Below are 24,298 nucleotides of genomic sequence, written 5' to 3'. Positions count from 1 at the left end.
AGAACAAATCACGTGATCAGGCCTTGTGCGCGCGCGTACGTGCTCGTCACAAAATTTATCCTCCCCGTCACGTCAGACTCCAACGAGAAAATCGGGTAAAGTTGAAATGATTTCCTAATTTCGGGATTTTTCCCCACGTAGCTGTATATTTTTTTCAATCTGTTATCGAAATAGGTTTATAAAGGAAATAGTGGCAGAGATTTTAGTACATAACAATTACGAAAAAGCTGAAAAACTTCATTGAATTAAACCAAACATATCTCGGCTTCTGTAGAAGCCCGAACGACTCGCTGGGCTTCTGTGGAAGCCCGTCGCACGCAAAGGGTTAAATACCACAATGGGGGGGGGGGGGGGGGGGGGGGGGGGGGGGGGTACCCGTTAATTGGTCTGTAATTTTTCCATGTGCAAGGGATTTTTCCCCCTTCTTTTTCAAGAAGAGTAAAGAAGAGTAATATGTCAGTCTCTGCGCGAATTTATTAACATCTTTACTCAACCATAATTAATACGGTATTATGTTCACTCGCATATTCAGCTCTATTGTTTGGCGATGGCCAAAGCAAAGCAGATTAGTAAGACTTCGACGCCCTCTAATGTTCATAGGTGAAGATTTTACGCAGAACTACCTAAGCGCAGAAGCCAGAACATCTTGATTTCCTCAGTCGAAAAATTCATGATAATGTGTGAATTTTTCGCTTCTGTCATTCCAGAGTTGCTGATATAGAGTCTTGACGCCATGGAATTCCAGAAAATCCTCGAACTTGCGACAAAGAATCAGAAAGTTGCCGAGAAAAAGGTATGAAACTCAAACGACCGTCTTTCTCCAGACTGGACTCTGCCTCTGGAGCTCCCACAGAGCGGAGCTAAACTCGAGTGGAGGCTCCGCGGGGAGCTATGGCCTATGGGCATGATGGGGCCTGTTGCATGACGAGATGACTGATGAGCGATACGTAGGAACGTCCTAGCCCTAGGACCATTCTTCCGAGATAGGAAGATTGGCGACAAATCAGCACTTTCCGTTTCACGAAGGCACTTGTCTTCTGAGTCTGCGACATCGTTTGATATCGATAGTATCGGAAAAATATTTAGTCTTCATCGTCGTCATCGTCAACTGAACCTTTTCGGAATGACGACTTTTCATAAAATCATAATTTTATTTCAATAAATGGAGATCAAATATGTTTTTATATTTCTATTTCCTTTTATACTTCATTTTCCTTTTTCTTAACCGCTTAGAGGCAATTTGCGAATTTGCGGTAGGGCCTATATAAAATTGTTATATTACTGATTGTAGAATTGATGTATGGAGCTTACTTTATGCAGGCTTTATGAGGTAAAAAGAGAAAAAAACTAAAGATTCACAAACAAACTGGATAAAATCGAAATATTCATTATATTCCTTATTTAGAACACGGTGTCCTTTTAGAGAACCTTTCATTGATATTAACGAAAGAGACCCTTGTCCGACATAAAAATTGAATTAACTTAGCAATTTCGACATTGTATTAGTTCAAATTCAATATTCTGATTTTTTATAGAATACTTATTTATAATGATAATTTTGCAAATTATGCGTTAAATGTTATTTGTTGAGGTAAACAGTCGGCAAGCCCTGAAAAAGTAGCTTCTTTTATCAAAGTGATATTCATGACTAGGGATTTTGCTTGGTGCGGACGAAAACACCTCTTTTTATTCGGCCATTGCTGCTCTAAATATGGACCAAATTTCATGTTTTTGATATCTTTATAAAGAAGAAAAATCATTCTTTCAGGTCATGTGTCTGGATTCTTAGAAAAAATTGTAACATAGTCATAGGTGAAACTTTTGATCTAAGATCTAAGCTTTAATATGATAATTTTTATAAGAAGATGTATCTTAGATGGGTCAGCAGCCAGCTTTCCAGAGGCCAAGTACATTTAGCAGTTTAAAAACAAGAATACTGCGCTCTGATTGGTTATAGAGACCACACACCCATGCAAATTCCAATGTTCCCACACTGGGCCTCTGCAAGGTCACACACACCATGTTTTAATCTCTTCAAATTACCCGCGCCTGTTTTGAAAACACTATTCAACCAATCAGAACTCTGGATTTTATGCTACTCAGAAATTTCAGAAATCTTGTCTTGCATTTTGGTGGAAAAAGCTGGCTGCTGACCCATCTAAAAGGTGCCACATATCAAGAGTGACATTGTAAGAAAGTATAGAGTTTGAGCTTTCTGATAAGAAAAAAGAGTAAGAAAATGCCATTTGAGGCATCTTTTCATGCCTAAAATTCACGTATTTATCAAAAGATTTTATTCAAAAGAAATGATCAGTATAAAAGAGTAACGTTTACTCTTTCATATTGTACAAAAATAATCAATTTTACTCAAGGAGAAAGTGGTTATATTCTTTGAGAAACAAAGTCACAATTCACAAGATTTTGCAGGGACATGAAGTCAGCCACGAGAGGACTTGGATAAATCTTGCTCATTTGCTCATTAACACAGGGGCTTGCAGACTGTAAAAATAGGGTTTGAATGGTGTAAACAAAATCAATGTGTCTGATTGTTTGAGACTAAAAAGGAAAATATGAGAAGCTGCGTGTGAAAAATCTAATTTATTTATTTTATTTGTCAGATATCACGCAATAAATAATTTGAGTGTTTAGAGTATAAACATACATTTGCATGATGAATAACCGAAGATAAGCATAATAAAAAATTAATATGAAAATTGCTGCAAACATGTCCAAGTGGGTAAAGTAGTGCTTTGCAATAATAAAACATAGTAAAATTGCCTAGATTGACCCCGGAGAAGTTAACATGACATCCGTTTTTGGTCTTCTTGCCGTGCAAGACGACCTGAAATTATATACCCCCATATAAAAAATAACTAGGCGCCATCCCAGATAAAATGCATCAGAGTGCACTCGAATGACCCCCCAAAAATGTTTAAGGTGATATGTTAGTGTGGCTTGCCGTAAACGCATATTCTCTCAATGCTGACGGTGGCGGGCGGTGTGCAAAGAAGATCATGCCTACGTAGGACATGTCTGGAGGTGTATTTCCAAGGACCATTCTTTGTATCGCCCAAATCGGCTTTGTGAAACAGTTGAACGATATCTCGTTCTTACGTAGAGCGGTTCTACCAAAGACCATTTCATGCAACAGGCCCATGGCCTATACCTAACTAGGCAAGCGCAAGCGGCGCGGCGGCCTCTCGAAATCGAGCTAGCCTGGAGGCTTCTGGAGAGTACTAAAAGTAAAAGTCATCTACTATGCGTAGGCCTGGGACGGTATGGCATAGGCCCACACACACTGAGTATTTTGGAGACAACAATGTTGCTCCAAAATACTTGGTTTCTTTAACTTATCCCAAACTTCTGTAAATGGAAAACAACTTAATCCCCCCCATTAGGAAATAATAAACTTCTTTTTACACGAAAAATAATATAAAAATAAGAAAAATCATGTAAGAAGATGAGCAGATAATCACAGATGTTATTGTCGCCATCTTGCCGTCTTTGTTATCGTAGCCTAGCTACAAGACTCGTATAGAGAGGGCGACAATATCATGAGCATTGCCAATGTAAATTTTATAAAATACTTCCATGGGCCGATAAATATCATGAATCATAAAATACTTGCATCGGCCGATAAATATCTTGATATTTGGATTTTTGATGGGGTAAAAGGGAAGAAATAGTAAAGATGAATTTAAAGAACCTGGCTGATCCCGATCTGTTTGTCATCAAAATTTGCAATTTTCCAGCATTTATTTCCGAAAGGTGGTAAGCTGATTGTATTTGATATCTAGATTTATCTTTATTATTTCTTTCTTTTGCCCTCGTCAAAAACAAAAGCAAAACTTAGGAGTAATCGATGAGGGTGCAAAAACGCACCCTTTCTCCATAGACGCTGTAGTAAAGCGGTGGTTGTTTGCTCCACCATTACAAGCCCAATGGACATCATCTGTCTGTGTAGGAGGACAACAAATCAGAAAATGTTGAAAAACTCCTCCGAAACAGCGGATTTATCAGTCCAGATATAACCTTGTTCTCTGTACATTACTACTCCCTGTGTGGTGAAATAAAGATGGTTGGCAATGTTTGGCTTATTTTCTATTGTTCTTGGGGACAAATACTTGATTTTTTTTTTACACTGTCAGTTTCCATTACAAGTATTCATCATATAACTTGGCTCTCAGTAAATTGAATTTTTTAATTATTTTTTTTCCAAATTGAAAATAGAGATTGTGGAATGACAATTTTCTTGCAGTTTTTCTTTCCACCAATAGAGGGCCTACACAAAAATATGCCCAAAATTCAAAAATTTTGAGCGCTCTGGTAAATACAAAAATGATCCCCAAGTTACTAATGAAAAATAAATTGCGACTGTATGGAAATGAGTTTGATTACGAGAGTGATATTTTAATGAATTTTTAAAAATGTGTGCTGTATACTGCATAGATCTACATGTAGATTCTCCACAGGCAGGGTGGTTGCAGTGAACAAGTGCCAATATGCTTGAATTGTCCATTCCATGAATCTTCGTTGTTCTTTTACAGCTTACAGAAACCAAGAGATACAGTTCTGCCGTCCCACCCCCAAAGAAAGAGCCGAGACCCAATGTTGATCCGGATGCAATAAGAGCCAGGATTGAACAGAAAGAAAAATATAGAAAACAAAAATGTAAGTACAGGGGCCCATCTTACAAAGAGTTGCGATTGATCCCATCAATCACAACTATGGAAAGCCAGCAAAGTCAACATATGAAATGCATGTTTGTTCAAAAAATTTTCTAGATATGAATGTATGTCGATAAATTCATTGATTTCTTGACAATTTGGTGTGTTCTCCTTTGTTTACAAAGGTCATTTCCCAAATTTCCTGTGTGAAAAATTATGACACTGATGGATTTCAATAGAGTTACGACTGATTGGATCAATTGTAACTCTTTGTAAGACGGGGCCCAGGGGTAACCTAAAGAGATTCACTTTTATTTGTAATTGATTATAAGTTTCATGATGCAGGGCCCTGAGTGTAACAGGGTCTTATGAAAAGATTTTTGATTGGGGGGGGGGGTGAGGGAGTGAGCCAAAATGGGACTCCAACATACATAACATCACAATTTAATGGTCCCTTTCCATGTTTTTTATTTTAATGATAATAAAAATAGCGGTATATTTACCCAGGGTAGCCACTTCAGTTCCGTAAACTGTTATCCCAGCGGGCCCTGCTATTATTACCCCGGCCTTAGCTGGGCTGCCTAGGAGCTCAAGCATTCAAGGAATTAATCCTGCTGGGTACCCATTCACCTCAACTGGTCGAGTGAAGCACAGTGTGGATAAATTTTTTGCTGAAGGAAAATACGCCATGGCTAGGATTTGAACCCACGACCCACTAGACCACGACGCGACCATTATTTTACATGTTTATTGAAAAAAGTGTGGCCCCTGTTTCATAGCCCCTGTGTATGATATAGGCCTACATGTAAAAGATTTTATTGTATTTACATTTCCATATAAGATAAATAAAACACAATGTCTAGTGTATTACTTGTGAACCAATATCATTCATTCTCTCTCCCTCCCTCCCTGCTCTTCTAATCCCACTCTGTCTTCCTTTCTCTTCTATCCATCTCAAACTCCTTAATTTATCTTTGTCCTCTGTCTTATCTCTTTTTCTTACTCCTATATTTTCACACTCCCCTTATCCTTTTCGCATTCTCTCTCTATCCACCCACATCTCTCCCCTCTCTAAAATCTTTATCACTTTCTCCCTGTCTTTATTTCCTTTTCTCTTTCTATGTATCACACATCCCTTCATTTTCCCATCTTCTATTTTAACATCCCCTCTTATCCTTTTTGTCTTCCCTCTCTACTCACCCACATCTCTCCCCCTCTCTATCTCTTTATATGCTCTCTCTCCTTGTCTTTTTTCTTTGTCTTTCTCCTCTCTACTCTCTCTCTCTCTCTTTCTATTTAACACCCCTCTGTTATTACTATGTCCCCTTATTGTTCATGACCTTTCTCTTTACCCACCACCTTTCCACCCTTCTCTCTGTTTCCCTCTCCTCACTTCTCCATCTTTCATTTGCTCATTTTCTTCCTCTTCATATCTCCCTTCTCTATCCTCATTCTTTCCCTTTCCTTCCATCACGATCTCACCTTCTCTTTCTTTTTTTCTCTCACACACTCATGGAATCTGGACCACTCAGTGATAGATGAAGAACGGGAAAAGAAGGAAGGAGCTAAAAGACAGATAGAGGCAGAAAGGAAATTTGCAGAAGAGAAGCGGAACAACAGGAAGGCATCCAGAAAAGCGAAAACTCCGGAAAAAGCAAAGAGAAAATCCTCCACAGCTTCTGAAGAGTCATCAAGGAGACAAGAGCCATACCGGGATAAGGAGCATGAGGTCGTCCATAAAACATTCATGCAGAACGTGGAGAAGGATTCAGAGAGGCATCGACAGAAGGTGGCCAAGAAAGAGAAGAGAGAGATGGAAGCAAGGCCTTCAAGACCAAAGCTGTCTAAAAAGCCACCACCTGCTCCGAAGAAGCCGATGAGCTATGAGGAACTCTTGAAGTTTGCAGAACAGCAGAAGACAGTTGGTTCATCAAGGAGCGGTGGAAGGACGGACGAAGAAGAGGAAGATTCGGAAGAGGATTCCGAGGAGGAAGAAGAGGAGTCTGAGGAGGAAGAAGAGTATGAGAGAAGACCTAGGGATCGAGTCAACCAAACTTCAGACCGGAGCAGAGACCAGATGAGAATCCCTAAAATGAAGGATCGATCAAAAGACGAGAGGCCTGCGAAAATATCCCATGGACAAACTCCCAATACCAAAATTGACAAAAGTGGAAGACCTCCTTTGCAAAGCTGCAAGAAAGATAAGAATAGACACTTACCTGATAGTGTTAAAGATAATAAAGGTCATAGAAATTCTCGCGATATTGAAAGAACCAGTGTGAAAAGGGCCAATGGCCATATGAATACAAGTATACATGTAGGTGGGTCTGGGAATGAAAGAAGAAGTGACCATCCTGAGAAATTTACCAGAGATAAAATGTCATCTGGGCATGACAGGACGAAAAGTGGTTCCGGAAGCAAGGTATCTTTGGGCTCTGATAAGAAACAGGTTAACAGGGCAGGAGAGCGTCCAAAGTCAGGGGATAGGTCTTGCAGAAGTGGTGACAAACCAACAGGGAAACATAACTTTAGACCAGCTAGTAAGACTAATGATAAGGTGCCCCAGAGGCTAGATGGAAAGGGATCTGTTAGGCCAGGAGCAAGACCAAGTAGTTCAGCTGGGAGAACTGAATCCACCAGACCTGAATCTAGACCTCATTCCAAACCAGTCCCTAGTAAGCCACCCAGAACTGTTCCTGGACCTGGCCCAGGTAAGCCACCTCATACTATTCCTGGTAAATCTTCTGGACCTGTTCCTGGGAGAGCATCTGGACCGGTTTCCAGCAAGCAAACCAGACCAATCCAAGATGCGAGGTCCAGAGACCAACACAAACTAGGGAATCATATCCGAGAGAGACCAAGACCATCTGGAATGGGACCACCAAGGGGACCACCGAGGGGACCAGAAGTCAGTAGGAAAAGACCAGGTATAGTGCTTCATCATACAAATAATACTCATCAATGAGATCTTGATTAAGCATTACCTATTAATAAAGATACAAGGTATGCCCACCTTTTAATACTTTTATATACAAAAAAATATATAACAGGGGCCTGTGAAATAAACAAAAAAACTATCGCAATTTATTGACAGAGTTTTTCAATGTGCTAAATTGTCTATGGCATAATTTTGTTTGCTACTTTTTTTGTTAATTTGCCATTTTTTTTTATGGCCAAAATTTTAAGTAACAGGCCCCAAAGCCTCTTTTTTTCTCCCCCCTATTACTTGCCCTGAATGTTGTATGTAATTTATCTTGTTTTGATTTTGATAATATACTCATTCATTCATTTATATATATCCATTCATTTATTCCGTCTCTATCCATCCATCCGTCCGTCCATTCATCATTTCTTTTCATTCATCCATCCACCCATTCATTCTTCCATCCACCCACCCATCCATTCATTCCTTAATCCGTTTATCCCTCCATTCACTCATTAATTCATCCATCCCTCCACCCATCAATCAATCCATCTGTTCATCTCACTATCCATCCATCCTTCAATGAATGAATGAATGAATTCATCCACCCTCCCACCCACCCACCCCCATCCATCTACCCACCCACCCATCCATCCATCCATCCACCCATTCATTAATTCATCCATCAATCCACCCATTCATTAATTCATCCATCAATCCATCCATCTGTTCATCTGTCCATCAATCTAACCATCCATTTGTCCATCTATCCTCCAGCTAGCCAGCCATCCATTCATCCATCCAACAATCCATCCATTCATCCCTCCATCCATCCATCTGTTCATCTGTCTATCAATCTTAACCATCCATCCATCCATCCATTCGATCATTCATCTACCCATCTAACTATCTATTCATGCATTCATTCTTTTATTCAATTCATTCCCGACAGCTAAACCACCAATAATGCATGTCAAGCGAGGGCGTTTGATTGACAGTGACGAGGAGAGTGACTACGACGACGGAGATGGCTTCATCGATGATACCCCACTGGATAACTCCGGGAGTGGTGATGTATCAAGCTACATCAAGGAAATATTTGGATATGACAAATCAAAGTGAGTAAAAGTGATTGGGTAATGTGTGAAGGGGGCGTCTCCCCTTGATGATTTCATTGGTGTATGCTAACATGTCGATTTTGAAGAGTTAATCACTATTAAATTATTGACCAGAAATGCTGCTGTAAACTAAGAAATTCATAAAGACATAGGTTGATACCAAATGCTGCTTTTCAAGGACCGGTGTTGGTGAAAGCCTTATAGTTTCATTCTCTTCCCCCCTGTTCTCAAAGAATTGCAGCTCATGAATTTTCAGACTCTGCGATATATTGGGCCGTATGCATAAAAACAAGCAATTGCTTGTGCTAGCCTTTTGCTTGAATCGGTATGCACACAAACAAGCAATTGCTCATAAGCAAAAGCTTTTGCTTACAAGCACAGACAATGGGCCGTATGCATAAAAAGTAGCAATTGCTTGTGCTAGCCTTTTACTTGAATCCGTATGCATAAACATAAGCAATTGCTTGCAAGCAAATGCTTTTGCTAGCAAGCACAAGCAATTGCTTGATGTCCGCAAGCAATTGCTTAAAACCGTATGCATAAAACAAACCTTTTACTTGTCTTGATAAGCAATTGCTTGCGTTTTTTCAAGCACCTCCAGACCAGCTTGAGCTCTTGCTTACTCATGGCATTCTCGTTTAAGGATTACATTTTCATACCGTTTCAAGCTCCATATTCCAGAGGTTATGTTGTGATTTCATATCTAATCAAATTCCTGTTATTTTAGACTTTTTACGGCAATTTTTGTCCATCGATCTACACAGAAACCCCCCTGATGCTCTGCGCTGTTTTCCCCCTATATGCGTAATAAAAAATTCTTCTGCCAGGTCGGGAACGAAGCGTCGTTGTCCTACTGTGCGATGTTCGCACAACCGTAACGATCCTTTGTCCAACACATAAGCAATTGCTTAGGCAGTGCAAGCAAAAGGTTTCAGCACAAGCAAAAGCTTGTGCATACGAATTTAAGCAATTGCTTGAACTTGCCCTTTTGCTTGACCAGCTCTTGCTTTTGCTTAAAGCATTTGCTTATAAGCAATTGCTTGTCTTTATGCATACGGCCCAATTGCTTACTACTCGTAAGCAAATGCTTACCAAACAAGCAATTGCTTAAAACCGTATGCATAAAACAAACCTTTTACTTGTCTTGATAAGCAATTGCTTGCGTTTTTTCAAGCACCTCCAGACCAGCTTGAGCTCTTGCTTACTCATGGCATTCTCGTTTAATGATTAAATTTTCATACCGTTTCAAGCTCCATATTCCAGAGGTTATGTTGTGATTTCATATCTAATCAAATTCCTGTTATTTTAGACTTTTTACGGCAATTTTTGTCCATCGATCTACACAGAAACCCCCCTGATGCTCTGCGCTGTTTTCCCCATATTTGCGTAATAAAAAATACTTCTGCCAGGTCGGGAACGAAGCGTCGTTGTCCTACTGTGCGATGTTCGCACAACCGTAACGATCCTTTGTCCAACACATAAGCAATTGCTTATGCAGTGCAAGCAAAAGGTTTGCAACACAAAAGCTTGTGCATACGAATTTAAGCAATTGCTTGAACTTGCCCTTTTGCTTGACCAGCTCTTGCTTTTGCTTAAAGCATTTGCTTATAAGCAATTGCTTGTCTTTATGCATACGGCCCAATGTGTTATCAGCGATATTTTGCTAGCGACAATCGACCAATATTGAAATCAGATAACAAGCAGCACCAAGCAATAAGTACCCATTTAGTTTTATTTCTTGAAATCGAGAATTGCTATTTTGTAACAACGCAAAATGATTTTCCGATTATGAATTCTTGAAAGTGAAATCAAAGTGAATTAAAATGATATTTCTGGGCCCCATCTTACAAAGAGTTGGGATTGATCTGATCGATCGCAACTATGGACGGCCAGCAATGTCAACATCTCCTATGCATGTTTGTTCAAAATATTTTCTAGGTATGATGTGTATTCATGCATTCATCGTTGTCTTGAAAATTCACTGTGCTTCTCTTTTTTTACATAGGACATTGTGCACATTTCCTGTAGAAAAAATTATGACACTGATGGATTTCCATAGAGTTGCGATTGATTGGATCAATCGTAACTCTTTGTAAGACAGCCCTGGGCTATCACACCTGGAAAATTTATTCTCCATATTTCAATATGTGCATGTTTGGATAGCAAACTGTTTTGTCATTTAATCCTTAATGAAATTGATGATATCAAGAATTCAATTCTTGACCCCAAGAATTGTCATTTTGTTAACAATACAAAATGATTTCTTGATATCTGAATATGAATCCTTAATGTCAATAAATAAGATTAAATAACATATGTCAATTAACGGCTGGCAATTTGTTAGCAATATTAATGGGAAGTATATGCAAGTATATTAGATCTACATGTATCTGCGCTTAATAAGGCATCACCAATCACCATTATTATTAACAAATATCTATATAACGGATGATGATGATGATCATTAACAAATATCTATATTTGTTAGTGATGATGCCTTATTAAAGCTAAATGACAGTATTTGCAGTAAAATACTGATTTCGTGAGAAAGTCTGTAAAACCAAGGTTAAGTATTACTATATCATCGTGGATCTAGATCTGGTACAGTTACATAAACTGAACTTTGTGAAATCATAATATCTAAGCTAAAAAAACGATCACACTGAAGATCGCCAACACAGATAGGCACACGTGGGACAGTGTATTATAATTGCTGGAATAAAGACCCGACGGAAGTGACAGAATCAGCACTTATTTTGCTTATTTCTCAGCAATTGCACAATTTCTTCCAGAATCCTTTGGCACATATTTTTTATTCATACAAACAGACACTTTGGTGATCATTATATTAAATTCTGTAAAAAGTCATTTTGAGATCGTCCCCACAACTGGAATTTATCTTAAAGCGCATGCATTGTCCAAAGATGCTCAAGCATGTTCAAATCAAAAAGATGTGATGAAATTCATTATGTATGTTGGTGGATGTTAAATGTCTCTGATGAACTCAGCAAGAATTCTTTGAATTTTTGAAGTGTGAGGCTTTCACACTTTCAGAAATATCATGTCTGGTATGTAGAATTGCCCCCTAATTAATTATATATTATGCCTAATAACTGAAACATTTTCTTGCATTCTCTCTATGAGGCATTACAGAAATTCACTTTATGTTTTTTTATTACCGGTATTAAAATTATCGTCATCTTCATCATCATCATCACCACCACCACCATCACCACCACCACCATCATCATCACCACCATCACCACCACCACTATCATCATCATCATAATCATCATCATCATCATCATTATCATTATCACCACCACCACCACCACCATCATCATCATCATTATAATCATCATCACCACCCCTCACCACCACCACCATCATCATTATAATCATCATCACCACCATCACCACCACCATCATCATAATCATCATCATCACCACCATCATCACCACCATCACCAGCACCACCACCAAAACCACCACCATCATCATCATTATCATTATTGTTATTATTATTATATTATTATGGCTAGATGGTCTTTAATTCTTTTTTTCTGTCTGAACAATTTTTTATTTCATTTTTTCATAACAGGTACGAGTATGAGAGTGACTATGCTCTACGTTCTATGGATACCAGCTACAAAGATATTCAAAGGGAGGAGGCCAGGAGGTAAGTAACCCGTGTGTTGGCTCAGTAGGTAGACCATCCGTCTCACAACCGGAAGGTTGGAAGTTCAAGCCCCGGCTGCTTCAGACCAAAAGACGTTGAAAGATGGAAGTTACCGCTACTCTATTTTATGGTGCTCAATTCAAGGGACAGAGCTATGTGGATCTGGTACTACACAGTGGCTGCCGGACCCATGATCAATTGGGCAAAACGAATTTAGGAGTATTTCTATTTCAGATTTCATTTTGAGCGATAAAAAAAAAATTGATTTTTAAAAAGTAAATTTTCATCATTGCATTTGAAACTCCATTCGTGTACGGTAATGCAGCATTTGCTCCTGCGACAGTTGTTCCTCTGCTAAGTTCTCTGGTGATATTGGTTAAGAGTGAGGGTTGTGATAGGGTTTTTAGTACACAATTAAGTGAGGATTAGGATGAGGGTTAGTAGTAGGCTTGAGGTTTGGGTTATATTTGGCTCAATGTGTGGATTTTCCGTAGGAGCAATTTTCACAGGAGCAAATGTCATGGAATCTTGAGATGATCATTAAGTGCAAATGCCATGGTGTATAGTCTGGTCTGTTAGCGGAATTATGTGGACACGGTGGACAAAAGCATGATTTTTTCTCCAGACCTTTGTTTATGTATGAGAATTAAAAATGGGGTATGCTCCAAAAAATCTGGCTGCAGGAACAGTGAAAAAATGGGTGAAAATGTCAGAATTTATGAGTTTAGATTGGTCTGATATATAGACTAGCGCTAGTGCAAAACTCAATAGCAGTGCATTATTTTGCATTGGTTTAGTTCTTGAATTCAGACCCTTTTTGAACAGATATCTTGTTTGTCCTCACATCTCAATGCACTAAATATCTGAATGCAGATGCTAAACAAGCCGAAGGGTGGCGGTGGAGGGGGTTGAATGTTGGTGTGTATGTACATATTTTGGTCTTGGGGTAAAGATGTGCAAGACACATTTTTTTGCATGTGTTGGAAATTGTGTTGCCATGGTAACAGTGTATTATGGCAAAAATAAGGTACAAATCTTGCAGTTAGAACTACTTCCTCTGTTGTCACCCAATTCTCATGAAATTTGGCACACACATTGGTCTTGAGGTGAAGATGTCTAAGACACATTTTGTGTGTCTTTCAAAAATATTGTTACCATGGTAACAACATATTATTTGGTAAAAATTGGGGAAAAAATTACAATTCAAACTGCTTCATCAGTTTTAAATCAATTCTCATGAAATTTGACACACACATTGGTATTAGAGTAAAGATGTACAAGGCACTTTTTGTATGTGTTTCATAAATTGTGTTGCCATGGTAACAACATATTATATGGCAAAATTTAGGTAAAAACCTTGCAATTTGAACAACTTCATCAGTTTTGAACCATTTCTCATGAAATTTGGCTCATACATTTGCTTTGAGGTAAAGATGTGCAAGAACCATTTTATGTGTGCATTTGTCAGAGTATATTGCCATGGTAACCACATATGATAGCCAGAAATGCAGGAAAACTCATTGTGGATCAAACAACTTCCCCTTTTTTTAGTCAGTGCTCATAAAAGTTGGAAGAAATATTCATCTTTGGGTAAAGATTCATATTAAATTCTAAACTGCATTAAAACATATGAGTGTGGGGGTATTAATCACCTTCAGTAATATTTCTAGGTTTTGGGGGAGGAGCGGGATTGGTCCTTAAAATCTGACCTCAAAATAAAGGTTAAAGGCGTTGTCCATTAACACTCTTGAAATAAGCATCCCCTCAAGGGCATAGGCTGGGGGTACACTGGGTGAATGTGAAACCTTCCGCTCTGGCAAAGGAGTTCCAACACTGGCAAGCAAAACAAAATGTGTACCCCTTCTACTTTCAACGGCTGATTTTCCAAACCTTAGTTCCACCTTCCCAAGATGTGCACCCCTCCCCATGCCACTTCTATCTCCCTATGCTCAACCAGTCTACGCCTTTGCCCCTCAGGGGTCTTTGTATTTTAAAGCGAGACATTACTCCCTTTTTTTTTGGGGGGGGGGGTCTTTAGAAAATGACCTCATAAAAGTAAAAGTTAAAGGATTATGACTAAGAACTTAACCCCCCCCCCGCAAACAAATGGGGCTGATATATTTTTTGAGCAGAAAAATGCCCCCCCCCCCCCCATTAAAAGGTAAGAAGATTCATTTGCACTTCAGAGTTCAGACCATTCATTTGATGTTTAATGCATTCTGCTTTGATAAAAAAATTGTTTACAGTAGCCAATTAATCATTGTTTATTTATATTCTCATACTCAGTCTTTTATTCATATTCCATTCCTACTCTTTCTTTTTAACTATATCACATCACTCTTGATTTTGAGCTTCACCATACCATCTTATGTTTCCTCTCTCCTTTTTTTACCCTCTCTTCTCTCCAAGTATATTTTTTCTGACATATCATAAAGTGAACCTTTAATCATGCAACTAATTATAGAAATATATATATATATATATACAAAAATCTCTGCACTTGTTTTAGAAATTCACTTGCAAATCCATGACTCAATAGCATACCATATCAAAAATATGCATATGTGCACAATAATTTTTTGCCTTCAATTTTATTTCATTTAATTTTTTCAGTATAATTGTCAAAAAATGAATATTATGTTTCAGTAGCAAAATTGTTGGATGCAAGATCTGACTGTCACAAAAAATGCAAATAATTTTGCATTGGAGTAAGGACGAACGTATTCACTGTTCATTGAGTAAATGATGACTTTTATTTCTCTACATATATTCTAGTCATATCCCTTTCAGATGGTGGTAACTGCAGGAATGGGAAAACTCTGTTTTCACAGAGGATTTTCGGAAAACAACTAAATCCATTTTTTTTCAAGCAACAGTTATTCCATTCTGAATGCTGCAACTATGAATTTGATGCACCTTTACCGAAATATAATATCATGACAGCCATTTCTTCAATTCTTTAAACTAGACATTAAATATAGCTAATAGTATTATTTAGGACAGAGTGTAGCCAAAATAGAGTTTAGAAGATTATGAAGAAAAGAATAAATGTCATGGTATTATATTTCAGTGTAGGTGTAAGCATTCAAAATGGAATAATTGTTGCTAGATAATAATGAATTAAAATAGCAAAAAAAAAATGTACTTAGAGAGGGAGAAAAAGAGGGGGGGGGGGGGGAAACAAAACAAGAAGGTATGGTAAAGCTCTAAAGTGCAAAAAGTGCAAAAAGTGATGTAAGAAAGTCAGAGTAAACACTGAAATTAACAAAGTCTGAGTAGAAGGAGATAAATAAACGTTGATTAATTGGGCACCGGAAATGATATTTTATCAAACCAGAATGTTTTAGACTTTAAATTAATACGCTGAAGTGTAAAGGATTTTTCTTCCCCCTTTTTTTTTTGGGGGGGGGGGTCAGTTCCTAGTTGTAATTATTTCCTTTTACTCTTTATGTGGCAATTTTCTAAATTTTCTATAAAAAAAAAAAAAAAAAAAAAAAAATGGAAGGGGTGCTTTCGTTAAGAGTGTTTAAGTTCCTAATGGCCATGTCCTTTAACCTTCTATATTTTTATGTTGTCAGTTTTTAAGGACCTCCTCCGCCCCCCCCCCAAAAAAAAAAGAACCTATAAATATTATTAAAGGTGATTAATACCATGAATACCCTGCGCTATTTTATGATGTTAAAGGGGAATCCAAACCAAATAAACACTTGTTTTTATGAGGAAAAGAAAAAATCAGACAATAGGTCAAAGTTTGAACAATATCGGACAAACCATAAGAAAGTTGTGAATATATAAAAGTTGTAAACATTGGTAATCACTATATACCCATGAAGACTTCAAATTGGCCGCACATGTGATGTCATAATGATGTAAGGGAAGGACCACTCTTCCATGTACAGAAATAATTAATTGACTAAAAAGTCTTTTTCAAAAGTTTTACTTCAAATTGTATCTTTCTTTCATGAGGACATAAAGCATTATACTAACAGGTTTATATTACGGCCCCAATGAAATTTAGGAGAAAACCAAAAATCAAAGTACAAGGCCAATGGGAAAGTTGTCCTTGCGGCCTCACCCCTTGTCATAATTTACTTACCCATTATCAATTTGATATCTACATACTAGTAGCCTTAGGGATCTTAATTTTAAAGCAGCCATAACTTTATTTTGCTTGTCCGATTGCTTTCAAACTTTCACCATTCTTATTTTTCTCCTTTTCCACACAACATTTTATGACCAAGGCTGGATTCCCCTTTAACACTGAATGTGAATCTTTACCCAAAATGAGTATTTGTGTAAACTTTTCTGAGCACAGGCTGAAAACTGAGAAGTAGATTGATCCACAATTGATGAGTTTTCCCTGCATTTCTGGCTATATGTGGTTATCAAGGCAATGCACTCTCTGACAATTGAAAAAAAAAAAGGTTCTTGCACATCTTTATCTCAAGGCCAATGTGTGAGCCATATCATGCATGAGAATTGGTTTGAAACTGATGAAGTAGTTCAAATTGCAAGGTTTTTACCTAAATTTTGCCATATAATATGTTGTTACCATGGCAACACAATTTCTGAAACAATCACAAAAACTGCCTTGTACATCTTTACTTTAATACCAATGTGTGTGCCAAATTTCATGAGAATTGATTTAAAACTGATGAAGCAGTTTGAATTGTAAGGTTTTTTCCCCAATTTTCACCAAATGTTATGTTGTTACCATGGCAACAAAATTTCCGAAAGACACACAAAATGTGTCTTAGACATCTTCACCTCAAGACCAATGTGTGTGCCAAATTTCATGAGAATCGGATGAAAACAGAGGAAGTAGTTCTAACTGCAAGATTTGTAACCTTATTTTGCCATAATACACTGTTACCATGGCAACACATGCAAAAAATGTGTCTTGCACATCTTTACACCAAGACCAAAATATGTACATACACACCAACATTCAACCCCCTCCACCGCCACCCTTCGGCTTGTTTAGCATCTGCATTCAGATATTTAGTGCATTGAGATGTGAGGACAAACAAAATATCTGTTCAAAAAGGGTCTGAATTCAAGAACTAAACCAATGCAAAATAATGCACTGCTATTGAGTTTTGCACTAGCGCTAGTCTATATATCAGACCAATCTAAACTCATAAATTCTGACATTTTCACCCATTTTTTCTCTGTTCCTGCAGCCAGATTTTTTGGAGCATACCCCATTTTCAATTCTTATACATAAACAAAGGTCTGGAGAAAAAATCATGCTTTTGTCCACTGTGTCCACAAGTAGGGTGTTTTTGACGCTAACAGACCGGACTAGTAGTTCTGACTACTTATCAGAGGGTCATTATTTTAAATCACACTAAATCCTAAAGCTCTTTTAATAGCAATGCATCCTTTGCCACGCTCTACCCAGGTGTTAAATGGTTACCCAGCAGGATAAGAAAGTCTTTGAAGTATGCTTGCAGTTGAGTTTGAAAACTTCTTTTTAGAGTGCTTCCCAGGTAGTGGATAAAGAGCTTACATTTTGTGAAGGCAAGCAAGGATCCGATGACGGGATTAATAATGTATATGTAAAGCACTTAGAGACCTGGTCCCCGTCTTACAAATAGTTTTGATTGACCCGATCAATCACAACTATGGATGGCCAGCAATGTCAACATCTATTATGCATGTTTCTTCAAAATATTTTCTAACTATGATGTATATACATGCATTCATTGTTTTCTGGAAAATTCACTGTGCTTCTCTTTGTTTACAAAGGACATTGTGCATATTTCCTGTAGAAGAAATTATGACACTGATGGATTTCCATAGAGTTACGATTGATTGGATCAATTGTAACTCTTTGTAAGATGGGGCCAGATTCCGATGTAAATGTAAATGCAAAAATATTATTTCTATTATTACCTACTTTTAATTTTGTCTCTTTTTGCAGCTCCCGTCTTGGGATGTTAGAAGATCTAGAGGACATGAGACAGGAGAAAGAAGAGATGAAGAGGAAAGCGATGAAGAAAGGAAAGAAGAGGTGATAGAGGGAAGAGAAAAACAATTGTGGTCTTTTCAGGCGTTGTCACCACTGGTTATGGATAGAGCTGTCGGTAGCCAATGATGACCTGTAGCATGTCATTGAGACATCACTTCTTGCGATTAATAGCTACAAGCAATCAGTAACTTGTCATTTTATGGTATCACCTCTTGAATTATGAACAGGTGAGCTATACTACGTAATTCAGACATTATCACCTTTTGCTATGGTTTTAAGGCGAGTGAGAGCGATCATTCGCTTCCGCTTGCCTTAATCCGTTTCAGGTAGAGCGATTTATCGCTCGCCTCGGCGAACTGAATTTTCTTGTGACATGATATAATAAATGCAGTATTAAATGCAGAAAAAGTGAAGTCATAGGCCTACACATTTGCATTGTTTGTACAACACTGTATTTATAATATCTATTCCGACATCACTTAACCATGTTAACCTGAATGTAGAAAAAGAATGTCAGTCAATTGGCGAAGTGTTATAGAGCAAACCTTGAAACCTCATTCTCAGCTCAGTCAAGGTTTTATCAATAACACACAATTACATTGTAAGCAATATTACCACATTGCAAGAATGACAATAAAAAGTTCATTGAGATAAATATTGCATAAACAATATGTCTGATTGTTTGTCTCCTTTGGTTGTGGGATGTAACTTACATGTAGTTCCTCCATCTATTCTGTTTATCGGACAAAAAGCCCCCTGTACATGTATGTCAAGGAAGAGCTCTTTTGCAGTGCAGCTCCCCTACTGCTCCCTTGAGAAGTTTTAGGAGAGCTTTTTATTGCTCTCCTCATAATCATAAAACTGAGTTCCTGGCTATCGGTAGCCAGTGTTGCCACGTGAATGCCTCATAGCACAATCATAGCCTAAAGTGGCGGTAGATCAGATGAGCATTTCAGATGTTTGAACGATGGGTGATCCATTGCCACTAGCTACTGATAGTGATGTTGATTGCAAGTTATGATTGATAACACTATCTGTTTCAACAATGCATGATATGTTGCCACTGTTTTTGATTGGCTATGAATGGGCTTCGTTACCATGGTAGATACCATTGGATGGTGAATTAAAGTCGATGATAATAGCTTGTATGAAACAGCGCCCTCTTGAATCCTTGGAATGTATACTTCTAAAAATCAGAGAATCTGAAAAAGATGTCTCCATTAAGTACATGTATGACAATCTCAGATAAAACGTAGCATTTAATGCAAGTGTGATCAAACTTTCTTGTTAATCTTGACATAAAATCATGTAAACAGTTTGGAAGCTACCCAGTAGGTTTTGTAGAAAAATTGAGTTAATGGTAATTTGTACTTAAAAGTTCTCTTGTGTTTTTGAAGTACATGAATTTCATTTGTGATATTATGATAATGTTTTTTTTATTTCTTGATCCTATTTGCCAGAGTAATATATTCATCTTGCCAGAAAAAACTATTTTACATTTCGAATTGAATATATATACAGTATGTGTTTCATCTTGTTAGTGGACAATGTTTAGCTTTTTTTTTCTGTTCTCTATATGATCTTATGATTAGCTATTGCATGAATTTAAATGTATCAGAGAAACAAAACAAATTCTTGACAAGAGTTATTAACGTGCTTTTTAGTAGCTGTATGAACTAAATGAATACACTTGTGTTTGCCACTCTCCACCCAGGGGTAGTAAATGGGTACCTGGTAGGAAGGAATATGTTGCATGCTCGAGCACTTGAACAGGATAGATATGCCAAAGCCGAAGTGATAATAATAATGTTACATTTATATGGTACAATGTTTTTAAGCGCTGCATACTATTAGCCAGGCGTTAGCATGGCTATCTTAATCGGGCGCTTGAGCATTCAATGAATCACTACCATGTAGCGCCTTCTATTGGGTGATATCCCGATTATTAAACCTAGGTTTAACCCCAGTCTAAACTAGATTTTTAAACCACACCTGAAATGCTGGCCATCATAATATTTCTTCCATATTCAAAGAAATTTTCATGTATCAATCAATTAAAATTCATAATATCTTTGTATTTTCCTATGAATTTTCCTCATTTTATGACTCAATTAATTTCTTGACATTTTTCAGCAGGATAAGAATAATTTTTAATTGGTGAATGAGTTGACAACTAGCACTCCATTAAAGTGTGGTCAACATGTAAGTTAACCCAGGTTTAACCATGGACCTACTACATGGTTTAACTTAACCATGGCTGTCTCAGTACCACCCAATGTTGTAAAGCACTATATACAGTTCAGGCCAAAAGTTTACTTACACCCACTGAATTCATTGAAATTTGTTTGCTTGCCAAACATCGTAAAATTTACTATATTTTCAGAAATATAAATACTACCATGACGAATTGGGTATCAAATAAAAGAGCGTATTCAGATCTTTCACATGATTGGGATGCCGTTGGGATTAAAGTATATTTCATGTGGAAATTTCTTTGAAGAAAAAAAGTAATATTCGTGCCAAATGTATTCTATTATTATATTTTCAAACATCGTTTCATAAATGTCAAATCTATAATTTATATTACATTTTCTGTCATGATATGTCATTACTGAACAAAAAAGTGCAATCTGGAATGTTTGTGTTGAGAAGTAACTAGCACAAATATGAAATGTTTGTGTCAAGTTTTCATTTTTAATTTGTCTAAAATATGAAGATTTGGGGAAAAATAACACCTAAATATTTTTCAGCTCCTGATGACAAAGCTATGTGATGAAGGGGCGTGACATACTAATTTGTTTGATATATCAAATTTGTCATGATAGCAAAAATATTTTTATAAGATATTAAATTTTATGATGTTTCGGAAGTGTCAACTTTTCTTTGAATTTCCTGGGTATATGTAAACTGTACATTTGACTTTCATATTTATTTCTACTTTTTAGATATGCAGGTAAGCACGGCTTGTTCATTCTTAAAAATAATATTTCATTTTGTCAAAGAAATCATGTATACAGGAAAAATATTGAAATTCATTCACTTTGGTGCTCTTTTATGTCTTTTTGTTGTGAATTGTCAACATTTAACTCTGGAAATGAGGGTGCCTTATGTGTTGTATGGCTTGCTTTAATATGTAATATAGTATTAAATTTGAAAACCTTTAAGTTAAATTAAAATGATATTGATTGCCTTTGGTATAAAATGTCATTTTCATATAGCTATCGTTAAGTATTTCGCATAATTCCTCTCAAGTTTTGTGATCTAACAAACAATTCATCTATGGTTATATTCATTTTATGTTATTTCAATTTATTTCTCTGTGAGACTTGAGTAATTCATTAAAAGATAGAAGTAGTTTGGATTGTGATGAAAAAGCAAATATAATGTAACATCAATGTTAAGCAATATGACAGAAAATAGAGGGAAAAAAAAGACTTAGAATTATCCTGAAAATTAGAAGGTTTACATTGATGTTCATACTTATCTACTTACAAATCATGTTCATTAATTTTGATATTATCTACTTTACAGTCATGTAGTTCGATTTGTGCTCAGCGACGTACCAGGGTGCTACATAAGCACTTGCCTGAATGCCCGGGGCAAGTAAAAATTAGAGACGGGCCAGTGTTTTAAAATAAAGACCAAAACTACTTGCCCGCATTGGGAAGGCAAAATTCTCAGTGGAATGACCAAAATTAGGGTCGATATTTTTGATATATCGATCGTAATTTTGGTCATAGCGGGCAAGATAAAATCAATTTGGAAAAAGTCATGCAATAACAAGGTACATCAGTTCATGTCAAAAGAGAGAAAAGAAGTTCAATGGTTTATAAAACCACAATACTTTCTTATGAAGTGTTTTTTCGGGCAAGTGAAATAGATTTTTGGGCAAGTATATTACAACTATGTAAAAATTTACTTGCCCAACTGGGAAAGTGCTTCTAAAAGTTATGTAGCACCCTGCCTACAGAAGAAAAGAGTAATGTAATATCACATGACCAAAAATCCAACTAAGAAGTCTTTGCCAAAAATTGGTTAATGAAAAAAAATCCAGCTCACCGGTAGTCTTTGATTCTGGGTGAGCGATACATTTGCAATTTTTCGTCAAGTTTTTAAAAGAAAATCTGATGGTTTACTACATTGTTGATTGAAAAGTGAAAATAGAGTATTTTGCCTTTTCTTTAATTTGTCATTGTGAACAACAAGCAGTTGTTTTATGCTGATCTTTGTAATTCCTTGCATGCACTGAGCGCCGGTGATGGTAGCCCGAGCTAAAGCCGGCGTAATAATAGCAGTGCTTTGTATCCTCAGGCAAAAGGCGCTTTATAAATACAGCTATTATTATTTGGGAATGTCATTGTACCCCACGCTTATGTAGGAACAGTCCTGTAAAAGTATGCCGGTTAAAATTAAAGAACTGAAAAGGTGATCAAAGTGAGAAAAGGTAATAAAGTTGCCATTCCATGATGTTTTTCTTAAATTTCCCCTTTTATTGGTTTTAATTTTTTTAACACATCCTTATTATGATCTTTCCATTTAGGAGTCCGTTTTGTATCTACTATTTTCATTTTGCTATGATTATTATTGCACATGCTCATTGAATTATAAAATGCTTTGAAATTTACCTAGCTCGAATGAGTACTGTGGTATAGTGTACTTTGAAAAATACATTCTATGAATGATATTGTTGATGTCATGTCATACCATACCATTGCTTTATCCTACTCTGAAAGTAAAACCTAACGGAAGATAGAATAGTGTTTCATAAAGCTATTTATAAGTTTTTTTTCTCAATAATATCCCCTTTTTTGTAAGCACTTGGAAATTTAGTTACCTTAATATTTAGCATAAGAACAGGACATCAATCATACTTTATTAAAAAAAAACAGGGTTTTTCCATTGTTTTGGAAACGATGTTTTTATGTCAAAACATAATTAAGTCTTGCAATAGACTGTCCCAAAGGAATTTAATAACAAATCATATTTCTTTTATTTGCATTGTTTTCTTATCTACACTTTTGTTTGCAATTTCTTCATTTTTGAGGCAATTCCTGTTGGAATACAGATATTTTTTGGTTATTTCTTTAGTTCTATTGTTTTTTGCTCATTTTTTTTCCTGCTGTAAACCAATTATAATTTTGTGCAATTAAATTCTTTTCAGAATTATTACATTTAGAATCTCATTGTCTTTTTTTTCTTGTTGGTGTTGCGATTTCAGATGTACATTATATGCTGCCCTACTTTGGCAAAAAAAAAAAGAAGTGACACATAAATCAAAGTTGCGTCATGTGTTGACAATTCTTCTATGAGGCAAACTTATCAAAAGACACTGATCCTTCTGTGTACTAATATGACTTGGGGGTGTTGCAAGAAAATATTTGCGATCAGTTACAAATATTATGTTGCAATTTTACAACTGAAAGATCAACGTTAGCTGTAGCAAATCAGGGGCTCGTTTCATAAAGGACTTGCAACTTGTAACTTTGCCATAATGTCAACCGCCATGGTAACACAGCTCAGCAGCCAATCATAATCAAGGGTTCCATGGTAGTTGCCATAATGGCCGAGTTACAACAGTAAACGGGCCCCAGATTAAACTTCGTTTCAAGGAGCAGATTAACAATCACTAATTTGCAATTAACTACAAGACATGATTGATTTAGGGACCAAAAATAGACTTGCAATTGATCGCAAGTTTCTTGCAACACCCCATAAATCAATGACAGATACATTTTGCTCTTTTTCTTTCAGGAAATAACACTTCGTCTTACTTGCTTTTTTGTCAAAGTATAAGGTAGAATCTTCTCTCTTGCCCCACAACTCCACTTGCTGACTCGAGCCAGCCTCCTCTCATCTCTCCAAGTGCTAAAGTCTCTCAACTTTTCTTCTTATTACAGTCAATTTTAAGGACCACACTTATTTCAGAAAAGCATGTAC

At 36.8% G+C, this 24,298-nt stretch overlaps 1 protein-coding gene across 1 annotated transcript; it reads left to right on the top strand.

The window, feature by feature from the left end:
• LOC129268196 (protein SPT2 homolog) lies at nt 1-22,554 on the top strand. The gene is made up of 7 exons (XM_064104820.1): nt 1-95; nt 708-793; nt 4,548-4,671; nt 6,200-7,594; nt 8,543-8,708; nt 12,310-12,387; nt 18,314-22,554. The coding sequence occupies exons 2-7, from the start codon at nt 734-736 to the stop codon at nt 18,405-18,407; spliced, it is 1,917 nt and encodes a 638-aa protein (XP_063960890.1). The 5' UTR covers nt 1-95; nt 708-733; the 3' UTR covers nt 18,408-22,554.
• The last annotated feature ends 1,744 nt before the right edge of the window (nt 22,555-24,298 follow it).

Source organism: Lytechinus pictus, chromosome 9 (genome assembly GCF_037042905.1).
Source record: "Lytechinus pictus isolate F3 Inbred chromosome 9, Lp3.0, whole genome shotgun sequence".
Classification (NCBI taxonomy): Eukaryota; Metazoa; Echinodermata; class Echinoidea; order Temnopleuroida; family Toxopneustidae; genus Lytechinus; species Lytechinus pictus.
This window is presented reverse-complemented; position numbering and strand designations above follow the sequence as displayed.

What these genes read in the sequence shown, in the direction of transcription:
- LOC129268196 (XM_064104820.1), top strand. Translation starts at nt 734, where the DNA reads ATGGAATTCCAGAAAATCCTCGAACTTGCGACAAAGAATCAGAAAGTT. An exon ending in AGAAAGTTGCCGAGAAAAAG is followed by an intron (nt 794 to 4,547) that starts GTATGAAACTCA and finishes GTTCTTTTACAG; the next exon opens with CTTACAGAAACCAAGAGATA. An exon ending in TTTGGATATGACAAATCAAA is followed by an intron (nt 8,709 to 12,309) that starts GTGAGTAAAAGT and finishes TTTTCATAACAG; the next exon opens with GTACGAGTATGAGAGTGACT.